At 40.5% G+C, this 23,878-nt stretch overlaps 1 protein-coding gene across 1 annotated transcript; it reads right to left on the reverse strand.

The window, feature by feature from the left end:
- Nucleotides 1-1,677: 1,677 nt before the first annotated feature.
- On the reverse strand, nt 1,678-22,104 carry LOC122138676 (butyrophilin subfamily 3 member A2-like; the record flags this gene model as incomplete). The annotated part of the gene is made up of 4 exons (XM_042732343.1): nt 1,678-1,939; nt 2,176-2,445; nt 2,971-3,306; nt 22,083-22,104. Coding segments are annotated over 4 exons (795 nt in total), but the record flags the coding sequence as incomplete, so codon positions are not given.
- Nucleotides 22,105-23,878: the final 1,774 nt, after the last annotated feature.

Here is a 23,878-nt window from a genome sequence, read left to right on the forward strand (position 1 = left end):
GTTGGTGATGTCCTTCAGACTTTTCCACACTGATACTGGGTTGTTGGAAGTGAACTGAGTCCTTATTTTTTCAGAATAATTCCTCTTAGCCACTCTGATCTCCTTTTCCAGTATTTAGGCTGTTTATACAAGACCTTGTCCCCCTTCCTGTAAGCATCTTCTTTGGCCTGACGGAGCTGTCTGAGTTCTGCAGTGAACCACAGTTTGTCATTGTTGTAAGTTAAATGAGTCCTGGTAGGAATACAGATATCCTCTCAGAAACTGATATATGATGTCTCTGTGAGCTCGTCCAGATCGGTGGCAGCAGTTTCAAAAACACTCCAATCAGTGAGGTCAAAACAAGATTGTAAATCCTACTCTGCTTCATTAGTCCATCTTTTTACTGTCCTTAATACAAGTTTAGCTGATTTCAGTTCCTGCCTATAGGTCGGTATAAGATGAACCAAACAGTGGTCAGAGCGCCCCAAAGCTGCTCGTGGAACAGAGAGAACATCTTTTATTGTGGTGTAACAGTGATCCAATATATTACTGTCTCTGGTGGGACATGTGATGTGCTGTCTGTATTTTGGCAGTTCACGGGAGAGATTTGCTTTATTAAAGTCCCCAAGAATGATTAAAACACAGTCTGGGTGTTGTTGTTCTGTCTCAGGCTCATGTGCGCTTGCGGAGGGATGTAAACACTCACCAGAATGAACGAGTTAAACTCCCGTGGTGAATAGAACGGCTTGCAGTTAATGAAGAGTGTTTCTAGATCTGTTCAGCACATCTTCTTTAACACTGTTACATCTGTACTCCACCTTTCGTTGATGTAAAAGCATGTCCCGCTGCCGCACGATTTCCCCGTTGATTCTGCTTCGCGGAACAGCTGAAAGCCAGGCAGATGGAGCGCGCTGTCTGGAATGGCATCGTTTAGCCAAGTTTCCATGAAACACAGAGCAGCAGAGTGCGAGAAATCCTTATTTGTCCGGGAGAGCAGAAGGAGTTTGTCCGTTTTGTGGTTGAGAGCAGAGATTTGCCAGATGGATTCTAGGCAACGGCATTCGAAATCTGCGTTTTCTGAGTCTCACGAGCGTGCCAGCTCTTTGGGATCAGCGCAGCTGCTCTGCCGACGAGAATGTCCGGCAAAACATCAGAATAGTCGAAAACTGGTAATATATCGGCAGATGTGTGGTGCCGAATGTCCAATAATTCGTCTCTGATGAAACTGATTGCAGGAATATAACTAAAGACAGGACAAACTAACAAAAAACACAAAAACAACTGCAGAGTACGTCACGGAGGCAGCCATCCTGTCTCGGAACCAAATCTAAACTCTAATTATGTGCTTATTGCTAACTAGTCTCAGTTCAACATTAACATTAAAGTGCTAACTATTGCAATACAATATAGTCACATAATATCAGTGCTCTCCCACATATTTAGCTGTTCTAACTGCTCTTATTTCTGTGGTTGGTATACGTGGCAGTGTGTGTGTGTTAATAGACAAGAAAATAGATAATTTTATACCATGGTGCTGTTAACGTTTCTTTAGTCATTCTGCAATTCTACAGTCTGAACCACTGCAGAGAAACCGCCCTTACAATCCTCTTTTTTACTTCTCAAATGTTTTAATCAATTTTAAATCAATTTTTAAATAATTTTAACATTTTAGTACTTTGCTTTTATTGTTGTGATTATTTGTATGATTATTTTAATCATTTTAATGTAAAGCACTTTGAATTACCATTGTGTATGAAATGTATTATATAAATACACTTGCCTTGCCTTAAAAATTATCTCCATACTGCCTTATTTACATAAAATATATGAAATAAGAAAACAAGCATTTTACCTCTGTTTTTATGAGCAAACACAGCTATCAGTATTCCAGCAATCACACTGAGCACAACAGCAAATGAAATCATGATGACCGATGTCTTCCAAGAACTAAACATATTACCTGCAAAACAAAAACCATAAACTATGCACATTGTGTAAAAAATAAACATACTCAACGAAATTAATAAAACATATACAGTATAATGTTCAGTTCTGAGTGGTACATAGACAGTAAAATGTTTTAGCTTTACATAATGTAATGGACTGAGCTGATAATCATTAAATCTTTTTACTACTGTACATCAAAAATACCACAAGATGATGACAAAATTACAGTAACCAAAAGTCAGTACTTACTTGAGCTGATAATCAGTGCCTCGCGCATGTGATGTCTCAGTTTGACTCTGCAGTGAATCTTGTCACTGTGATGTACAGTAGTGGTGTGTTTCACACTGAATCCATCTGTGTTTCTGTGTGTCTCTGTAGTTTCTGAACTCAAACTGACTCCTTCACTGTCCAGCCACTCAAGATCAGGTTCAGGGTTCCAGCCTTCAGATTCACACTGTAGATGAAGCCCTCCTGAATGATCAAACCCATCTACAGTGATCACTGGAGGACGTCCTACAGCTACAGATCAACAAGAAGACTTCACTGTTGTTTTTCTGGCTTTTTTAAGTTAGAGTATGTTACGGCTGGAATACACTACACCACTTTTGCCCCGATTTTCCCCCAATTTACAGTCTGGAAAGGTTGACTCTAGTTGATGAAAGTCAGAGCCAGTCTGCAGATCTGAGTTGACAGATTTCCTAGAAAATCATGTAGTGTATGATGGACACAGATGGATGATTTTTTTAAAGTCAGACTTTGATTCCATCCAAACATGTTTGATATTTTGAGCCGATTTTAGAACACATACTGTTTTCATTTGTAACACGTCTCCTAGCAACAAGGCACATGTTTCTGCATGAGTTTGTTATCGGAGCAACTTGAAAGTCTGGTAGTGTGTGATCCTCAGACGTTTAGTGTGTGATGGCCAGTTTTACTTTGTGATTATTTACAAAGTCATTAAGTGTATGGTTTTAAAATCTGTTTTTTAGATTTTAGTAGTCGTGTAGTGTACTTTAGCCTATAGTTTTTCACTGGTTTACTCACCTTCAACTCTGACATCAACAGTTGCATCATCATACCAGGATTTGGACTGAATAAAACACTTATAACGTCCTTCATCAGAGACGGAGAGTGATGCATCTCCTCTCTGTAGTTCTTGATGGATCAGTTTTGTTCTCCCTCTGTAGGACTGACTCTGATCTGTATTTTTGTATTCATGATCATCATAAAGATGCACTTGTGTGTCTGTCAGATCAGATCTTAACCACTCCACTCTCATGTCCACAACACTGATGTTGGGTTTGACTGAACAGGGCAGAATCACATCTTCACCAGCGACAGCAAGAACAGTATCTGCAGATCCCACGACTTCATACCGCTCTGTTACAAGAGAAAGAGAGCAGGTCTAATTAAATGTGAACCTCCTGTCAGCTGAACTGTCATCCTTCAAGGGCTACAGCGTTCACATGTAAAGCAGTGACTGTCCTTCTCCACACATCAACTCTGCTTGAAAACACTGCTTTTGTGAATTTTTCCTGTTTTTATTAACTTTAATAAATGGCTCTTTGTAAACTTTACTCTAACCAAGTAGCCATGTAATAAATGGCATGATGTACATTGACCTGGTGACCTGAACTATAAACTAAACTATAATTATAAAATATAGTTCAGCTGGAAAATGAATGAACATGAACACACACTTCAGCTTTTTTCATGGGTGTGAATAATTACCTGATATTGAATCTGTAATTCCACCAATAATCAGCAAAGTCAAACAAATGAACTTCATCTCTAAAGGACACAAAGGAAAAATAAAACATTATAATAAACAGTCAACGTGTGTGTTAACATGCGTGTGTTCACACTGAATACTTGCACTTACCTACACATCTACAATCAACTGGTAAAAATTAGTCCAGAGAAAAGACACAAATGCACAATGTGTATCTGCATGTAGTATTATTTCCATTTATCCTTTTGTATTTGTATGGTTTAGTATCACTTAGAGACCAACCTAACCAGTTAAACACTATGTGTATTCAGAGTGAGCCTGACTATCACTGTATTAATTTTCAAGGCATGTACTGTATAGTTTTGGAGAAAACTAAAAGCAAAATCACCCAAAGCATCAAATTCCATTGTTGCACTTGTACTTTGTCCCATTTTCCAACACTCATAAAAAGTGTTCCTTTATAGGTTAGCTCATTCTGTCAATGGATATTCATTCAGATTGAGCCTGACTATCACTGTATTATTTTCAAGGCATTTTATTGCATAGTTTTTGGAGAAAACTAAAAGCAAAATCACCCAAAACAACAAAATGCATCCTAGCAATTGCACTGTCCCATTTTCCAACACTCATAAAAAGGGTTCCTTTATACGTTAGCTCATTCTGTCAATGGCCTATTCACTGTATTAATTTTCAAGGCATTTACTGTATAGCCCTGACTATCAAAACTAAAGTAACCCTAGCAAATTAATTTTTCAAGGCATTTACTGTATAGTTTTGGAGAAAACTAAAAAAGCAAAATCACAAAACATCAAACTCCTTTGTTGCACTTGGTTTATTTCTGTGTATTTAAACACTCATAAAAAATGTTCCTTTATAGGTTAGCTCATTCTTTCAATGGATATGTATTCAGAGTGAGCCTGACTATCACTGAATTAATATTCAAGGCATTTTACTGTATAGTTTTGGAGAAAACTAAAAGCAAAATCAACCAAAACAACAAAATGCATCCTTGCATTTGCACTGTGTCGCATTTTCCAACACTCATAAAAAACGGTTCCTTTATAGGTTAGCACATTCTTTCAATTGATATGTGTTTAGAGTGAGCCTGACTATCACTGTATTAATTTTCAAGGCATTTTACTGTATAGTTTTGGAGAAAACTAAAAGCAAAATTCACCCCAAATAACAAATGCATCCTATCAATTGCACTGTCCCATTTTCCAACACTCATAAAAAGTCTTCCTTTATAGGTTAACTCATTCCTTCAATGGATATGTATTCAGAGTGACCTTGTCTATCACTGTATTCATTCTCAAGGCATTTTACTTTACAGTTTTGAAGAAAACTAAAAGCAAATTCACAAAACATGAAACTCCTTTGTTGCACTTGGTTTATTTCCATATCTTTAAACACTCATAAAAAAATGTTCCTATATATTTTAGCTCATTCTTCTAAATCATATGTATTCAGAGTGACCCTGACTAAACATCCTAGCAATTGCATTGTGTCCCATATTCCAACACTCATAAAAAGTGTTACTTTATAGGTTAGCTCATCCTTTCAATTGATATGTATTCAGAGTGAGTCTGACTATAACTCTATTAATTTTCAAGGCTTTTTACTGTTTAGTTTTGGAGACAACTAAAAGCAAATTCACCCAAAACAAAATGCATCCTAGCAATTGCACTGTGTCCCATTTTCCAACAGTCATAAAAAGTGTACCTTTATAGGTTAGCTCATTCTTTCAAATCATATGTATTCAGAGTGTCCCTGACTATAACTGTATTAATTTTCAAGGCATTTTACTGTAGAGTTTTGGAGAAAACTAAAAACAAATTCACAAAACATCAAACTCCTTTGTTGCACTTGGTTTATTTCCGTATATTTAAACACTCATTAAAAATGTTCCTTTGTAGGTTAGCTCATTCTTTCAATGGATATGTATTCAGAGTGAGTCTATAACTGTATTAATTTTCAAGGCATTTTTACTGTATAGTTTTTGGAGAAAACTAAAAGCAAAATCACCCCAAATAACAAAATGCATCCTAGCAATAGCACTGTCCCCCATATTCCAACACTCATAAAAAGTGTTCCTTTATAGCTTAGCACATTCTATTAATGGATATGTATTCAGAGTGAGCCTAACTATCACTGTATTAATTCAAGGCATTTTACTGTATAGTTTTGGAGAAAACTAAAAGCAAAAATCACCCAAAACAACAAAATGCATCCTTGCAATTGCACTGTCCCATTTTTCCAACACTCATAAAAAGTGTTCCTTTATAAGTGATCTCATTCTTTCAATGGATATGTATTCAGAGTAACCCTGTCTATTACTGTATTAATTTTTAAGGCATTTTACTGTATAGATTTGGAGAAAACTAAAAGCAAATTCACCCAAAACAACAAAATGCATCCTAGCAATTGCATTGTGTCCCATATTCCAACACTCATGAAAAGGGTTCCTTTATAGGTTAGCTCATTCTTTCAATTGATATGCATTCAGAGTGACCCAGTCTTCATTTACAAGTCAGTTTTGGAGAAAAATTAAATGCAAATTCACCCCCAAGCATCTGCGTGCATAAGCACTTTTACATTACGTCCCATTTTCAAACACTCATTTAAAAAAAAAAAAAAAAAAAATTCATTATAGGTTTGCTCATTCTTTTTTCAAGTCTGTTTACTGTATGGTTTTGTCGAAAATTACTGGCAAATTCACCCTTTTTACACCATGTCCCATTTTCAAACACTCATCAAAGTCTTTCTTTATAGGTTTGCTCGTTCTTTCAGTTGATTACTGTTCACAGTCACCCTCACTATTACTGTATTAATTTTCAAATATTTTTTACTGTATAATTTTGGAAAAAATTAAAGGCAAATTCACCAAGCATCTAATTGAATAAGCACTTTACATCATTTCCCATTTTCAACACTCATCAAAGTCTTTCTTTATAGGTTTGCTCGTTCTGTCAGTTGATTACTGTTCACAGTCACCCTCACTATTACTGTATTCATTTTCAAATATTTTTTACTGTATAATTTTGGAAAAAATTAAAGGCAAATTCACCAAGCATCTAATTGAAATAAGCACTTTACATCATTTCCCATTTTCGAACCCTCATAAAAATCTTTCATTTACAGGTTTGCTCGTTCTTTTGATTAATTCCTGTTTACAGTCACCCTGTGTAACATGGAGTCAGAGACGTTCGGATCCATATGCAGTAGTTTATTATCGAGAATGGTCAAACAGGCAGAGATCAGAAAACAGCGTCAGGTACGTCAGGGGATATCCAAAATCAGAAACAGAAACAAGCAGAGGTCGGGGCAGGCAGCAGAGAATCACAATCGGTATAAACAATCCAAGATCAAAAACGGAAGGAACAAACACAGGGAAAATGCTCGGGAAATGCCAGACAGAACTAAATAAGACTTCGCAATTATTGAGAGTCCAAACAAAGTATATATAGGGAAGTGGTAATAGGGAACACCTGGTGGTGATTAGCCCTAAGCATGGGATTCTGGGAAATGGAGTGGGAAATGGGCACAAAATGCCAGAGTGCTGAGTGGAGTGCCCTCTACTGGAGTTCATGGGCACCCTGACAGAGCAGGCAGTGAGTTTCATAGACGATCTCCTTAGCCATGACAGGGCAGGAAGAGAGTTCAAGGATGGCCTCCGTGGCCGTGACAGGACAGGCGGTGAGTTGGTGGAGGGATACTACTGACACCTCCGAAGGTTCTGCAGCAGTTGCCGCCACCTCTGGAGGTTCCACAGCGGTAATGGTCTCCTTGACAGAAACACAACAGGCTGAGAGAACATTGCTGGGTGTAACAGACAGGATGAGACGAGGCCCTGGAAGTTCAGCTGAGATGTGACGAGGCTCTGGAAGATCAGGATTGACTTGACCTTGCTCACGAAGATCAACGATGACTTGACCTTGCTCACGAAGATCAACGGTGACTTGACCTTGCTCACGAAGATCCATTAAAAGCCATTAAAAATAGGATAGTCTTAGGCTACAGTCTACTCATCAAAAAAATTTAAGAAAGACCTTTACACAAAGGCTCTTATGCATGCTATTGTTTTTTAAACAGTCATATATATATATATATATATATATATATATATATATATATATATATATATATATATATATATATATAAATAAATAAATATACACACGAATTAAAATGTTTTCATTTCGGTTCATTCTTGGTTAAAAAATATAATAATAATAATCTTCAGGTTCCATTTGCAGAGCGAAATGAGAACGGTCCAGCATTTACAAGTAATTCTTATTAACTGTTATTATTCTTGATTTTTCAAACTGCTAACACTTTGCATTTTTGAATTATGCCTTTACTGTGTGATCAATAATTGTGAATTGTGACTTTGATCGAGCTGGTGCCTCACGTGCACATATTCATTGGAAACAGCAGTCGTTCACCGAGCCATGCGGCAAGAGCAGCGGGCCACTTTGGCATATTTTTTGCTAATTATGATTTTTTTTTTGTCGATACTGAAACACGTATGAAATCCAAAGCCTATTTTACCTAATGAATAAGAGTTTAGCTTCAAATGGGCAACATGTTTGGATTTGTCCCGAATGAGAGAGATAAGCCCAACCTTATGTATCGCTTTAAATTATTTTTAATTATTATTATTATTTTTGTTGTTGTTTATAAGCCTATATTATTATATAGCCTGCTGCAATTATATTTATCCATAAGAATTATATATTTGTAATTCTAGAGCTACTAAACAAAAGACTATCAGTTTAGCGCTTCTGTGAACAGTAACACTCGATATCACTTCGATAGACCAATCTACTTCGAGTGTAAACTAAACGAGCCAATGCACATTGGCATGCAATTATTGCATCCAGCTGCCGTTGATCACAGCGTGAGTATAAGGCAGCAGGTGCAATGCATACCACTTTTTCGATTCGGAGCCGAGCGTTAGTATCATTCTGCTCAACTGTGTCTGCTGTAAACTACGAGTTCAGCACGCTCTCAGAAGCTTCGTGTGTTGGCGAGACGGCGCTTCAGCGGTGGTCGTTCCAGCGTCGAGTGGATTGCACACTTCAGGCTGCACTACCCCCTGTCGTGTTGCAATTGGCCAATTCCCCTGTGCGCCTCAGCACTAAAAGAGCATTTCCTAAAGAGCAAATTTCTCTAAAAGAGCTTCATGGGTGCGTCTTTGTAAAGACGACGGATCGTCCTTATAAGGATGCCGTTTCACCCGTGCGTTTCTGGGTGCGGTCGTTACCTGGCAACGGGTGATGGTCACAATTGCTGCCTCACGTGTCTGGGCAAACACGCTGGTGTAGCTTTCGTGGATGAGTCATCTTCTCTCTGCGGGAAGATGACCATCTTGGAGCTGAGAACCAGGCTCCGCTACCTTCAAAAAAGGGGGCGGAGTCCCGTTGCCGCGATCTGGGGCTCATTCTGGCGGACGACAGATGAGAACCACTTCCAGCAGTAGCACGGGCGGTTTGAGGATTACAGTGGTGGCAAACCCCGCAGGGAACCAAGCCTCTGGGGACCATCACTCCTCTTGCATCTCCGATCCAGAGGAGTAACCCACGGAACGCGCTGGGCCCTTTTCAAAGAGCGCACCAGTGGTATCCAGTGGGCCTCCCCCTGACCAGATGTCGATCTCAGCATCGAGGGAGAGCTGTCAGATGAAGATTCAGCTGTGCTACTGCCCTCTGGGACGGTGGCAGAGCCTGAATTGGATCCGGAGATGACAGCTATGCTTTCCCGGTCCGCCGAGAGGGTAGGGCTCGAGTGGAAATCTCCATCGCATCCCAAGCCCTCGAGGCAGGATGATTGGTTTCTCAAGGTGGCGCGCGCTGGTTTTCAGCGCCCCCACCCTGGTGCCTTTCTTCCCAGAAGTGCATGACGAGCTCACCAGGTCGTGGATGACACCTTTTACTGCCAGAAACTGGCTGGTGGGCTCCTCCTCCCTCACCACCCTCGATGGCAGTGCAGCGAAGGGGTATTCGTGTGATTCCCCCAGTGGAGCGGGTGGTAGCGATGCAAGTGTGTCCTAAGTCTGCCTCCTGCTGCGGGGGAGACCCGGTGCTTCCTTCCCGGGCCTATAGGCATTCGTTTGGTCTAACCGGCGGTGCCTATATGGCTTGCGGGGAAGGAAGCTGCTTCTGCCTTACACGCTGTGGCGTTACTGCAGGTGCACCAGGCCAAGGCACAGAGGGACCTGCATGAGGGTGGTCATGATCCAGAAGTTCTGAAAGAGCTCAGAACCGCCACTGGCATTGCGCTCTGAGCGACGAAGGTCACCGTGTGTTCTCTGGGTCGTGCGATGTCCACACTTGTGGTCCAGGAGGCATTGTCTCTGGCTGAGTCTGGTTGAAATGAGGGACGCCGACAAAGATCAGTTCCTTAATGCCTGTGTCCCAGACCGGCCTCTTCGGTGACAGCGATGAGAACCTGGCCCAGCAGTTCTCGGCTGCATGGGAGCAGACTGAGGCACCAACCTTCTGCCCAGCGGGCAGCTCCTGCCTCCACCCGTCCGTTGGCCACAGTGCCTCAGCCTGCTCATCGCCGAGGGCGGCCCCCTGCGTCCACCCGCTCCCGCGCCGCATCCGCAGCAGCCTCCAGCAAGTGGCGCCATAGAGCTGGGCGTAGGCAGGCCACCCCACCCGTCCTGGCCCCCGTCAAACCTGGCAGTGAGCGGAAGAGCAAGATGCCCTGGGACAGGTGGCCCAGAGAGAAGTAGCTGCTTTCTGGGGGATGGTGAACGCACCTCTCCCTCCCCTGGAGGAGGGCCAGGGGAGAATCTGGAAATCTCGACGAGAGAGAGCGGTTTTCTATCTCTGGGTCCCAGGAGGGCATGGAGAGTTGCGGACGGCCAAGCACCGGAACTCACTCATCCTTCTCCTTCACCAGATGGCAGCAGTGGGCGGTTCGAGACAACAAAGGCCCTGCTCATGCACCCTCTGCCAACCCGTGGAACCAGGTGAGCTCTGCACCTCACACTCGCACCACACTCAGGCCTGCTCACAAGCCGCCCGAGTTGGGTCCCTGTGTTCCACCTCGCTGCCCCACTGCGAGTACGGCTGTGGTTCTGCTGGTCCCGCTTGTACGGTTTCTAAGCGCCTGGTCAGCACTACCCAGCCCGTCTCGCTGGATCCTGCGGGCCATCAGCCTCGGCTATGCGGTTCAGTTCGCCCGGCGTCCCCCCAAGTTCAGCGGTATCTGCTTCACTACAGTGAAAGCGTCCGATGCCCCTGTTCTGCGGGAAGAGATCGCAGTCCTACTGGTGAAGGACGCGATAGAGCCGGGTCCCTCCAGCTGATATGAGGATGGGGTTTTTACAGCCCTTACTTCATTGTACCCAAGAAAGGCGGTGGGTTATGACCGATCTTGGATCTGTGAGTTTTGAACCGGGCCCTTCATCGGCTACTGTTCAAGATGTTGACGCAGAAACGCATCTTCGGGTGCTTCTGTCCCCGAGATTGGTTTGCAGCAATCGACCTGAAGGACGCGTACTTTCATGTATCGATCCTTCCGCGCCGCAGACCTTTTCTGCGGTTTGCGTTCGAAGGACGGGCATATCAGTACAAGGTCCTGCCCTTCTGGCTGTCCCTGCCTCCCCCGTGTCTTCACAAAAGTCGCGGAGGTGGCTCTTGTTCCCCTCAGAGAGCAGGGTGTTCGTATTCTCAACTATCTAGACGATTGGCTGATACTAGCACAATCTCGGGATCAGTTGTGCGAGCACAGGGACCTGGTGCTCTGGCACCTCAGCCTGTTGGGCCTTCGGGTCAACTGGGGAAAGAGCAAACTCTCGCAAACGCAGAGGATCTCTTTTCTCGGTATGGAGTTGGATTCGGTCGAACAGACAGCACGCCTCACAGAGGAATGTGTGCGGTTGGTGCTAGCCTGCCTGAATACGTTCAAGGCCAGGACAGTGGTCCCACTGAAACTTTTTCAGAGGCTCCTGGGGCATATGGCAGCTGCAGCGGCACTTACACTGCTCGGACTGTTACATATGAGACCGCTCCAGCACTGGCTTTATGGCCGAGTCCCGAGGTGGGCGCGGAAGCACGGCACTCACCGGGTCCAAGTTACACCGGCCTGTCGCCAAACCCTCCCCCCGTGGTCAGATCTTGCGTTTCTCAGGGCAGGGGTGCCCCTAGAGCAGATCTCAAGGCATGCTGTGGTTTACGCGGATGCCTCCACCACAGGCTGGGGGGCCACGTGCAACGGGCATGCAGTCTCAGGGGTTTGGACGGGCCCGCAGCTGCAGTGGCACATCAATTGCCTAGAGTTGTTAGCAGTGCACCTTGCCTTGAACCGTCTCAAAGGTCACTTACGAGGCAAGCATGTGCTGGTCCGAATGGACAACACGGCGACCGTTGCGAACAACAAGGTGGTCTGCGCTCCCGTCGCATGTCACAACTCGCCCGCCACCTCCTCCTTTGGAGTCAGAAGGTTCTGAGGTCACTTCGTGCCGTCCACATTCCAGGCCTGCTCAACCGTGCAGCCGACGAGCTTTCTCGAGCAATGCTCCCGGGAGAATGGCGACTCCATCCCCTGACGGTCCAGCTGATTTGGAGATGGTTCAGAGCTGCTCAGGTAGACCTGTTTGCTTCTCCAGAGACCGCTCACTGCCAGTTGTTCTACTCCCTGACCGAGGGAACTCTCGGCACGGACACACTGGCACACAGCTGGCCGCGGGGCCTACGCAAGTATGCGTTTCCCCCAGTGAGCCTTCTTGCACAGACACTGTGCAAAGTCCGGGAGGACGAGGAGCAAGTCTTGCTAGTGGCGCCGTATTGGCCCACGCGGACCTGGTTCCCCGAACTTGTGCTCCTCGCGACAGCCCCTCCTTGGCCGATTCCTCTGAGGAAGGATCTACTGACTCAGAGACGGGGCACCATTTGGCACCCGTGTCCAGACCTTTGGAAACTCCATGTCTGGTCCCTGGACGGGACGCGGAGGTTCTAGGTGACCTGCCCCAGGAGGTAGTGAACACCATCACTTCGGCAAGAGCACCGTCTACGAGACACGCTTACGCCTTGAAGTGGAACCTGTTCGTCGAGTGGTGTTCTTCTCGCCGAGAAGACCCCCGAAGATGCCCCGATTGCGGTTGTGCTTTCCTTTCTGCAGCAAGGGCTGGAGCGAAGGCTGTCTCCCTCCACCCTCAAAGTCCAGGTTGCCGCTATTGCTGCGTACCATGACCCCGTGAATGGGAAGTTGTTTAGGTAAGCATGACCTCGTCATCAGGTTCCTTAGAGGGGCCAGGAGGTTAAATCCTTCCCGGCCCCCTCCATACCCTCTTGGGACCTGACTCTGGTGCTGAAATCACTACAGCAGGGCCCATTCGAACCTTTGCATTCAGTCGAGCCAAAGTTTCTTTCATTGAAGACTCTGCTCCTGCTTGCACTGGCCTCCATCAAGAGGGTAGGGAACCTGCACGCATTTTCGGTCGACGAGTCATGCCTAGAGTTTGGGCCGGCTGACTCCCAGGTAATCCTGAGGCCCCCGGCCCGGCTACGTGCCCAAGGTTCCCACTACACCCTTCAAAGACCAAGTGGTGAACCTGCAAGTGCTGCCCCTGGAGGAGGCAGACCCAGCCCTGGCTGTCCCGTCCAGGCATTGAGATTATATGTAGACCGGACACAAAGCTTCAGGAAATCAGATCAGCTCTTTGTCTGTTACGGAGGCCGGCAGAAGGGGAATGCCGTCTCTAAGCAGAGGATGGCCCACTGGATTGTGGATGCCATTGCCCTGGCTTATCAAGCACAGGGTGTGCCCTGCCGGTTCAGGTTGCGAGCTCACTCAACCAGAAGTGTTGCATCCTCCTGGGCGCTGGCTCGTGGTGTCTCGCTGACAGATATTTGTAGAGCTGTGGGCTGGGCGACCCCTAACACGTTTGGTGAGTTCTATAGCCTTCGTGTAGAGCCTGTGTTCTCACCTCAAATGGGTAGTGGCACTGAGAGGCCCTGGTTATTGTCGGCTTGCTAAAACTGTTCCAGGGTGTCCGTACTGTAGACCATGTTGAGATCCTCCATCACCCTCGGCAGCTGGACACGGCGGAACGTCCGGCGCAACGGCCTTCATGATGAATCCGTGAGAACCATGGAAGGCTGGGTTTCATATTGAGACCTAAGCGGTACTCGTATGCATATAGTCCATGGTATAGCCTTAGAGCCCGTGTTTCCCCGGTAGACTTTCTGCCTTTCCAAGAGGGTTTGAATCACCTCAAATTTCTCCATATACACCTAAACGGATGCTATGTGTATTTGCTCCCGAGACCTCCTTCGGGAAGGATGGAGCCTCCGCAGCGTCCCTGTTCCAAGTGGAATGGGTACGTTTTCCCAGTGTTATCCAGTCTCACCCAGTGAGGTAGTGCTTTGACAATGGTGAGTTGAACTACTTGTTCCGAGCCCCGGCCTACACCTAATAGGGGCGCAGGCGGCTCGCACAGGGCACTGGAAGGGGCAGCACCCATGGTGCTTTGGTAGGGATCCCATTTTCGACGGTCACCGACGTGGCGTCGAGAGTGACCGACTGAAAGGGAACGTCTCGGTTACGTATGGTAACCCTCGTTCCCTGAAGGAGGGAACGGAGACGCCACGTCCCGTCGCCATGGTTGCTGTACCACCGCTGAGCCGCCGGGTCTCCGGCTCGGCTCCTCAGCGAAAACCTGGTATGCATTGCACCTGCTGCCTTATCATACTCACGCTGTGATCAGTGGCAGCTGGATGCAATAATTGCATGCCAATTTGTATTGGCTCTTTTAGTTTACACTCGAAGTAGATTGGTCTATTGAAGCGATATCCCATTTTCGTCGGTCACCGACGTGGCGTCTCCGTTCCCTCCTTCAGGGAACAAGGGTTACCATACGTAACCGAGACGTTCTGTTCTGATAAATTTTTTTTTAAATTTAAAGGATTTTTTGTAAAGTGAAGGGAACTAAAAATGTCCTGATGGTACATTAGCCTATGGCATTATTAGGCCTGCCATTATTATTTCTGAATGTAATAAAATGCAACTCTCACAAATGTAATTTATTTTTTAGCGTGTTTTCTTGTATGTTTTTATCCAGCTTTATTTTAACATTGCATCTAAAAATGACTGTGCATCACATTCACTTTGTGAACAAACAAATATAACTTCAGATCCGCCTCTCGCGATGCTCAGCTGTGGACGATTTCAAAATGTTTGATATAAAGGTTGCTGTCACATTTTATACAGGAATTGTTCATTTAAAAAAAAAAATTAAAAAAATCAAATTATATTGTTAGTTTTATGCTAACATGCAATCAAGTCTTCGGATACTATACAAGATACAAGTTCATTTAGGCTATTTAACATGCACTGTGACATTTTACCGTTACAAACTTTTTTAAATCTATTAATCGCTCGCATATATCCTACAACCTAACAAATAAGGGCTAATAGAGGTTCTTTATTTATTTATAATGTTTATTCTTGAAGAAAATAAGTATTTATTCTTTAATAAAATAAGGGACGATCCAAATATTTGTAAAGTACAATAATATAGGCCTATATCTGCCTGCAGTTAAAAAGTTATTTGTTTTGATTCATCCATTTATGTAGGCTACAATTAGCCTATTCCTATAAAAATAAAAATAAATAATGTCATAAAAAAATGCCATCGGTCTGAATAAATTTTACCATTATAGAAATGGGGTAGTAATTTAGGAGGTGAAAATACAGTGAAATTACAAATGGCATGGGATTTTAAAGCATGACAACTGAAGATCTATTAAAACATTTGATGCATTTTTTTAAACAATGGCACTTAAAGTTTTCAACTAAAATATTACTATTTCAACCATATAGCCTGTGAATAAATAAATAAAATGCATATACTTTTCAGTGAAAGAACACTGAGAGTGTAGGTTGCTTCTGGTGTTTGGATTTGTACTTCAATATAATGAGCTTCAAGTTTAAGAATAGCCTACTCTAGGTTTTTTATTTTATTTTACTCTCTATTTAACAACATTAACTTACAATGAAATACGTCTTCCGTCAGGCAGACTGAATATTTTCCTGCCTTGCCAAATGTTGGGTCAGTTTGCGCGAGTCCCGCGCGCTGTTAAGTGGGAGTAGCTTACGGAGGATTCCGCTTGGTCTTAAAGCCTTCCGCAATAACAACAATGATTTTTGCAAAAATAATGATTAATTATCAATTGATAATTTTGTTATTATTTTGGTCTAGTGATAATAATAATATGGGCTGCGGGAAAATAATGAATAAAAAGAGTAGGGCTGCTGTGAGTGCAGGCATGTTTCAGCCCAGTAACATGACAACACACCGCTCCTCAGCCAAAAAACAGACCGAGTTCAGTTCAGCTGGAGGGGGTTGGGGGGTAGTTCTGTATAGCTTGTGGGGGTCGAGATAAAGGTGTGAATTTCTTGCTCTTTCATATGGACAGTCTTATGAGGGTTTCAAACTTGCAGAACAGGTTTTAGGACAACTTTAAAGAAAGGTTTGATCCACTTCAAATGTTGACTACTGTATAGCGCGATAAAGTTTATTAGTTATTATAACTTAATTTCAGAGGAAGTTGCCTTAACTTAAAAAACAAAACAAAAAAAAAAAAACTACAAAACAAACAACAAACAAACAACTGTTACATTAGGGCTGGGCGATTTTTTTTTTTATAATTTAAAATCGATTTTTTTTTTTTTTGCCTCCCTACTTAAAATCAATATTCAAATGACAAAGAAATTGTTCAAAACAAGTTTTAACATAACAATATATTATATTTTAATACTAGCCCACATGGCCCGTGGAAAATGCAGACATTACAGCACTCTCTGACAGATGCAAAAAAATAAATACATAAACGTATTAAAACATTTTTTAAATCTCCTGTTTGTTATTAACCTAAGAAGTTTATGCACGAGGAGGTTTTGAGCACAACTAATAATTATTGACCCTTTCGCACGTACGTACGATCACACCGGTTTGATCAGTCTAGGCTGGTCCCAGTGCATGACGTGATCAACTGCTAAATTTAAATGTGCTTTCAGGTGTTGGCTGGCGCTGAGCCAGAGAGAGGCGCGTTCAGAGCATGGTTCAGAGCTGTCATATATCACAACTTTTCAGTGTTTTCAACCACATAATGTTTATTTTAGGTTTCAGACATATAAGTACTAAAAAAACAATACATTTAGAGTTTGTAAAATACACACTGATGTGATGTCAAAGGAAGAGGCAATAATAATCTTATAATTAGACACGTTGTTTTATTCATATCAGATACACATGTGTAAGTAACTTTAAAGTTTTATATATTCTTTTCCCAGTTCACCAGCCACTTACTTTTATGTATTTCGGGAGAAGTGGATGAATTCACGTGTTGTAAATCAAACAGATCCGATTCTCTGAACTGTACTTTTATGTATTTCGAAGATGCCGTCGCGCATTCAGCTCAACTAACGCGATCGTTATAAAGGTGTTTTTAAACACTTCCACTGCATATATTTGACAATCGGAATATCAGATATTTCATGTCATATCTAACAAATTTGTGAATATTTTGAATAAAAGGAAAAATGACATAAAAGCAGATCATCATTCATTCAGCTCTGTTGTTGTTGCGGTGTGTCACGTGACAAGCAATGACGCGTCACGATGGAAACCATAAAGTGACATTCTAAATAACGGTTGCCTTAAAAAAATAGTGTGTGTTTACTTTGTTATTAGACTTAGACATTATTAAGAGGTGTCCACCTGACACGGAAAAAATGCACCTCCCACTACAGCACCCCCAACTTAAAACCTCTTCCCACGGCCCTGCTAGCCCATCATGCATCTAACCATCCACTCGGCGTTAAGAGCTGGTTAGATTAAAACTGGCAACTCCGCAGTGAGTCATGGACGGAGGACAGACCAAGTGTAGGCCTAAATCAATTTTCTAGTCTATATTTTCATTTCGTTAGGCCGCTGGTTTAGGTTATGTATTTATTTTTATTTCTTATATCAATTATTTGTAAATATAGCAAGACACGGTCTAACTGTGTCTACACCGGACGGTCTTGTGACTCCGACTCGAAACATCTCTCTCACTCGGCAGTACAGTAGGCCAGTATGTGAGCAGAGTGGAGCATCAACAATCCTCCCCGCTCCTAGCATTTAATAATCACTAAGCTCCGCTGTGATACCAGAAACACTGCTCCGCCTTCACTCCGTGGCTAAAGTTGAAATGTTATGTTCATAATAGCTTATAAAAATAAAATAAAAATAAATAAATTAAATTACAGGAGAGTTTCAAAGGGGATTAGGCTATTGTGTGCAAACTTTTTTTCCTACCAAAAGCCAAACTAATAAAATTGTCGGCATTAAAAGGTATAATTGCTGCTTTCTGCTGTGCAAATTTAGTTTGTATTGAAAATAACAGTACATTTTCGGTTATTTTATCATACAGATCGATGCATTTCTTACAGATTTCTGCTCATTCAAATCAGATACAGATGAAGTACTGTAAATTACATTTGTTTGAATGCATTATTGCGACAGCGATTACGTGTGATGTGCTGTATCTGTTTAAATCATGCTTTAACCCGAAAATAATCAGTAAAACGAAGATATAAACTCCTTGAGAACTAGCCTGTACCATTCCGCTCGACTATTGCCGTCATTATAATCTTCTGACCCGGAGAGATTATGTGTATCAAGCTATAGCTAAATATGTTTATCATGTGACTTATTGCTAAATATGGCATTGTATATTACGGGCTTTGAAAACCACGACGCTCCGACTTTTAAAAAATCCGCTCCTAGCCCCAGTCAGAATCACTCCGTTCCGCTCATACTCTGCTCGGGCAGCGTGTCTCAAATGCGCAGGGAGGGTTGAGCCCAATCATTCTCAAAACATAAAATTATCTTATTCCAACTTTCGTTTTTGTGTTTCAGAGGAAAAATCAGTGTTAAGGCATCTCTCCATTACAGACTGTTCTGAAAGAAGAATTTATGCAAACGCGTATAAAATGCATTGAAAACTTTAACAGAGATGTCTAGACGGTATTTAATAGGTCTGCTTCCCACGTAAGATTTTTCTAGTTATAGTCGTTCATTATTATTAGTAATCGCAGGTTTATAATAAATTTACAACTAATCCAGCCTTAAACTTAATGGCATGTTCTTGAGCGTGGAATATTAGTTTGTCACAAAGCACAGGCAGAAGTAGCCTAATAATTATGAAAAGGAGACATTTTAATTATTTATTAATAAACAAATGTTTTTCTTGTAGGCTGCAAGATGAAATTCACGTGCTGACTCTCTCCACATGAACGCGCATTTAAAGAGAAATGCAACCTTCACAGATTACATAATGCTTTCATTTTGAATTGATTCGTTTAAAAGTCATTTCAAGATTTCTGTAGATATATTTCTCATGTATGTGTTTTGAGTTGTTTCGTTTAAAAGTCATTTCAAGCTTTATGTAGATATATTTATAATTCACGTGAAATAAAGTTTGTATAAATGTGTTGCGTGAGGGTGAGTTTTTTTTGTGCCCACACTTGAATATGAATAATAATTCACATTTTGCATATGCATTACAAAGTAAATAATTTTTTTTACATGCAGTTATCCAAAATAAAACCAAACAAGATTTGTAATGAAGATAAAATATGCAGACAAATAAGAATAAATGCTTCACGTGCACTCAGCATCATGCGCAGAGCAAATCTTGCACTGATATTTTACGGAATATTATACAAACCTGCATTTAAATGCGGCTGCAATTTATTTTATTTATTTTTACTTTACTTAAATTATATGAAAGCAAGTAAAGAAGACTCCATTTAAAATCACTGAAGTTGTCAATTAATGAAGCTCTCTTTTTTTTTTTTTTTTTTTACATCGTGTGCACTTTGTTGATAAGTGAGGACGTTTTTTATTAATCCATCCATTCTGTAGAGTTTCAGTGATTTAGTTAAATCGTGCAGGTTTAATTTATTCGTTTCTTGTTTTAATTAGGCCTAAATAATGGAAGTAAATTATACAGTGCCTCACGTTTTACTAAAATAAAGAAAATAATTTATAAAACACGCAAGCCTACCTCACAATAGGCTACCACTTTTAATGCTCCGATGCAAAGTAAACCACATTTTCTTTTTATAATATAACACATAATTCATATTATATAAATAATACTGCACACTGTTTAAATGTGTCTAATCTAAAATATGGTGTAGAGAAAATATAAGCACAGGCTCATAGGCTTGATATTTATCTTGATTGAATTCGTTCTAAGAAACGCACATATCTTCATAGGGACTAAACTTTCATCTGTGAATATTAAATATTTTTTCTTTCATTTTCCCCGACTGCAGTCAAAATATAACACTTCGGTGAGGCAAAGCTGACGTCTATTTGCGAAAATGTGCTTTGATGCGCTTGTTTGAAAACTTGTGATTAGAGGCGCCACTCAGCGGTCAAAAGCTGCAAATGCACTTTGCAGACGCCGCGGCGGCGGTACGAGCGGCGGTAGAACCAACGCTTTGCATGGCCACCTACTGTACTCCCAAAGGCTGCTGGATCCTGGTTTGGCGAAGTCTTCTGTAACATGGAGTCAGAAACGTTCGGATCCATATGCAGTAGTTTATTATCAAGAATGGTCAAACAGGCAGAGATCAGAAAACAGCGTCAGGTACGTCAGGGGATATCCAAAATCAGAAACAGAAACAAGCAGAGGTCGGGGCAGGCAGCAGAGAATCACAATCGGTATAAACAATCCAAGCTCAAACACAGGGAAACCACTCGGAAATGCCAGACAGAACTAAACAAGACTTCGCAATTATTGAGAGTCCAAACACAGTATATATAGGGAAGTGGTAATGGGGAACACCTGGTGGTGATTAGCCCTAAGCATGGGATTCTGGGAAATGGAGTGGGAAATGGGAATGGACACAAAATGCCTGAGTGGAGTGCCCTCTACTGGAGTTCAAGGGCACTCCAGCTGACGATCGTGACACGCTGACTATTACTTTATTATTATTATTATTATTTAACAAAAAAACATTTACATTTAGATTTAGTCATTTTGCAGTTGCTTTTATCCAAAGCGACAATTGGGGGATACATAAAGTGATTCTTCTTAAAGAGGCAAACAGACACAGAAAGTGTTTGTAATACCAAGTTTTAGACATTGTTCAAATAAGTACAAGATAGAAAAGAAGAAATAAATAAAGAGATGTTTTTTTTGTTTTTGTTTTTGTTTTTTACGATAAGGCCAAGTAGTTTTGAAAGAGATGAGTTATCAGCTGTCGCTCGAAAATTGTCAGGGATTAAATTAATGGCAAATTCACCCCAAGTATCTATGTGCACCTTTGCACTATTACATCACGTTCCATTTTCAAACACTCATAAAATTCTTTCCTTTATAGGTTTGCTCATTCTTTCATTGATTTCTGTTCACAGTGACCCTGACTATTACTGTATTAATTTTCATGTCATTTTACTTTACAGTTTCGAGAAAACGCAAACTCACTTCAAAAATGTTTTTATAGAGTGTATTGTTGCACTCATATCCCATTTTCCAGAATAAAGTTTTTTTAAGTTATAGTTTTTTGTAAGTGTTAATATGTGTGAATTTGAATAATTATGTATTGAAAGAATGAGCTAACCTATAAAGTGTTGGAATATAGGACAAAGTGCAAGTGCAACAATGGAGTTTGATGTTTTGGGTGATTTTGCTTTTAGTTGTCTCCAAAACTATAAAGTAAAATGCCTTGAAAATGAATACAGTGATAGTCAGGGTCACTCTGAATACATATCTATTGACAGAATGAGCTAACCTATAAAGGAACCCTTTTTATGAGTTTTGGAAAATGGGACTGTGTAATTACTCGGATGCATTTTGTTGTTTTGGGTGATTTTGCTTTTAGTTTTCTCCAAAACTATACAGTAAAATGCCTTGAAAATGAATACAGTGATAGTCAGGGTAACTCTGAATACATAAATGATTTGAAAGAATGAGCTTTATAAGGAACACTTTCACAGTTGGATATATGGGACAAAGTACTAGTGCAACAAGTTTTGAGTGATTTTGCTTTTAGTTTTTCCAAAACTATACAGTAAAATGCCTTGAAAATGAAACATTTAGTAAGGGTCACTCTGAATAATAAATATGATTTAGAATAAGCTTATGTATTTACAACACACACAAACGTTTATGTAAAAAAATAAATTTATGTACAAAAATAAAGTATTTAAAAACTAAAAATTTAAAATTAGTTAAAATAAGCAAAAGTATAAAGGAAACGTGTGTATGACAGCTTCTTTACATGCATTTTGACTGCTCTCAGCACCCGAACTGTAAGTGTATGATTACACGCGCAAGACAAAAAAAGTGCATCTGAAGTCACACAGACACTTGTTCAGGTAAATGTGTTTTTCGGTTGGTTCTTGACTTACCTTCAGCTGAGCACTTCTGTGTTCACAGGAGTTTCTGAATAAATTATTTATATGATTATTTGATATTAACAAAATGTTGATATGAGAGTTATTAAAGATTGAAAGGAGAACATTACAGCGACAGGTTCACTTTCACAATCTACCTGTTGACAAAGACACGTCCTAATCCTCCTCCAGCTGCTGAAACCAGTCTCTGTTCGTGAGGAGTGTCTCAGGCTTTAACTGTAGGATTATTACTGGCTTCTGCGGAGCGCTGTGATCTTTACAATCAGTTTGACGGAAAGCCAATAGATTTTAAATTGCTCTTTACTACAAAACTCCAAGATCACTAGTCAGTTTTTCATTAAGAGTAAATAATTTACTACAAGTTACATTTGTCTAGTATGTAGAGGATTCACATTTTCCTATTTAATTTAATAATAAATAAAAAATATTACAACAAAATGGCACAAATTCAAAGTCACTTTTCAACAATTAAGTGACATGGAAGGGTCAGCAACAGAACCAGATCAAATCAAGACAGATACAGAAGAAGAAAGTAAAAAACTAGAAATGGCTCAAAATCATTTCTACAATAAACGATATTACAACATCAAACCGTTTTATTGCATTTTGACTTCATTATAGTATTCATATATATACAATATACAGTACAGGTCAAAAGTTTGGAAACATTACTATTTTTAATGTTTTTGAAAGAAGTCTCTTCTCAAGCCTGCATTTATTTGATCAAAAATACAGAAAAAAACAGTAATATTGTGAAATGTTATTACAACTTAAAATAATAGTTTTCTATTTGAATATACTTTAAAAAAAATAATTTATTCCTGTGATGCAAAGCTGAATTTTCAGCATCATTACTCCAGCCTTCAGTGTCACGTCTATCACATGATCATTTAGAAATCATTCTAATATTCCGTATTTATTATGAGTGTTGGAAACAGTTCTGCTGTCTAATATATTTGATGAATAAAAGGTTAAAAAGAACTGCATTTATTCTAAATAATAAAAAAATCTAATAATATATATTCTAATAATATATTTTCTTTACTATTACTTTTTATCAATTTAACACATCCTTGCTGAATAAAAGTGTTGATTTTATTTAAAAAAAAGAAAGAAAAAAAAAATTACTGATCCCAAATTACTGACCAGTAGTGTATATTGTTATTACAAAATATTTATATTTTAAAAACATAGCTTCTTTTTTTTTTTTACTTTTTATTCATCAACGTATCCTAAAAAAAGTATCACATGTTCTGAAAAAATATGAAGCAGCAGAACTGTTTCCAACTTTGATAATGAATCATCATATTAGAATGATTTCTAGAGGATCATGTGATAATGATCCTAAAAATTCAGCTTTGCATCACAGAAATAAATGATAATTTTAAAGTATAATAAATTTAAAAACAATTATTTTAAATTGTAATAATATATCACAATATTAAATTTTTTTCTGTATTTTTGATCAAATAAATGCAGGCTTGATGAGCAGAAGAAACTTCTTTCAAAAACATTAAAAATAGTAATGTTTCCAAACATTTGACCTGTACTGTATATATATAGGGGGTTTGATATTTAAAAAAAATCTAAATATGATCAACAGAGGAGGGGTTTAAGGAATCTACATTTTTGTATAAAATATTTTGCAATTATAATGTAATTAATCAAAATAAAACCAAACACAAAAAAAAAAAAAATATTTTTTTTTCTCCAAAAGCCGCTCAAGAAATTGCATTAAACATTTTACACATGCATGTATCGAACTGCTCAGTGAGCGACCGCAGGGTCCT

This window comes from Cyprinus carpio, chromosome A3 (assembly GCF_018340385.1).
Source record: "Cyprinus carpio isolate SPL01 chromosome A3, ASM1834038v1, whole genome shotgun sequence".
Lineage (NCBI taxonomy): Eukaryota > Metazoa > Chordata > Actinopteri > Cypriniformes > Cyprinidae > Cyprinus > Cyprinus carpio.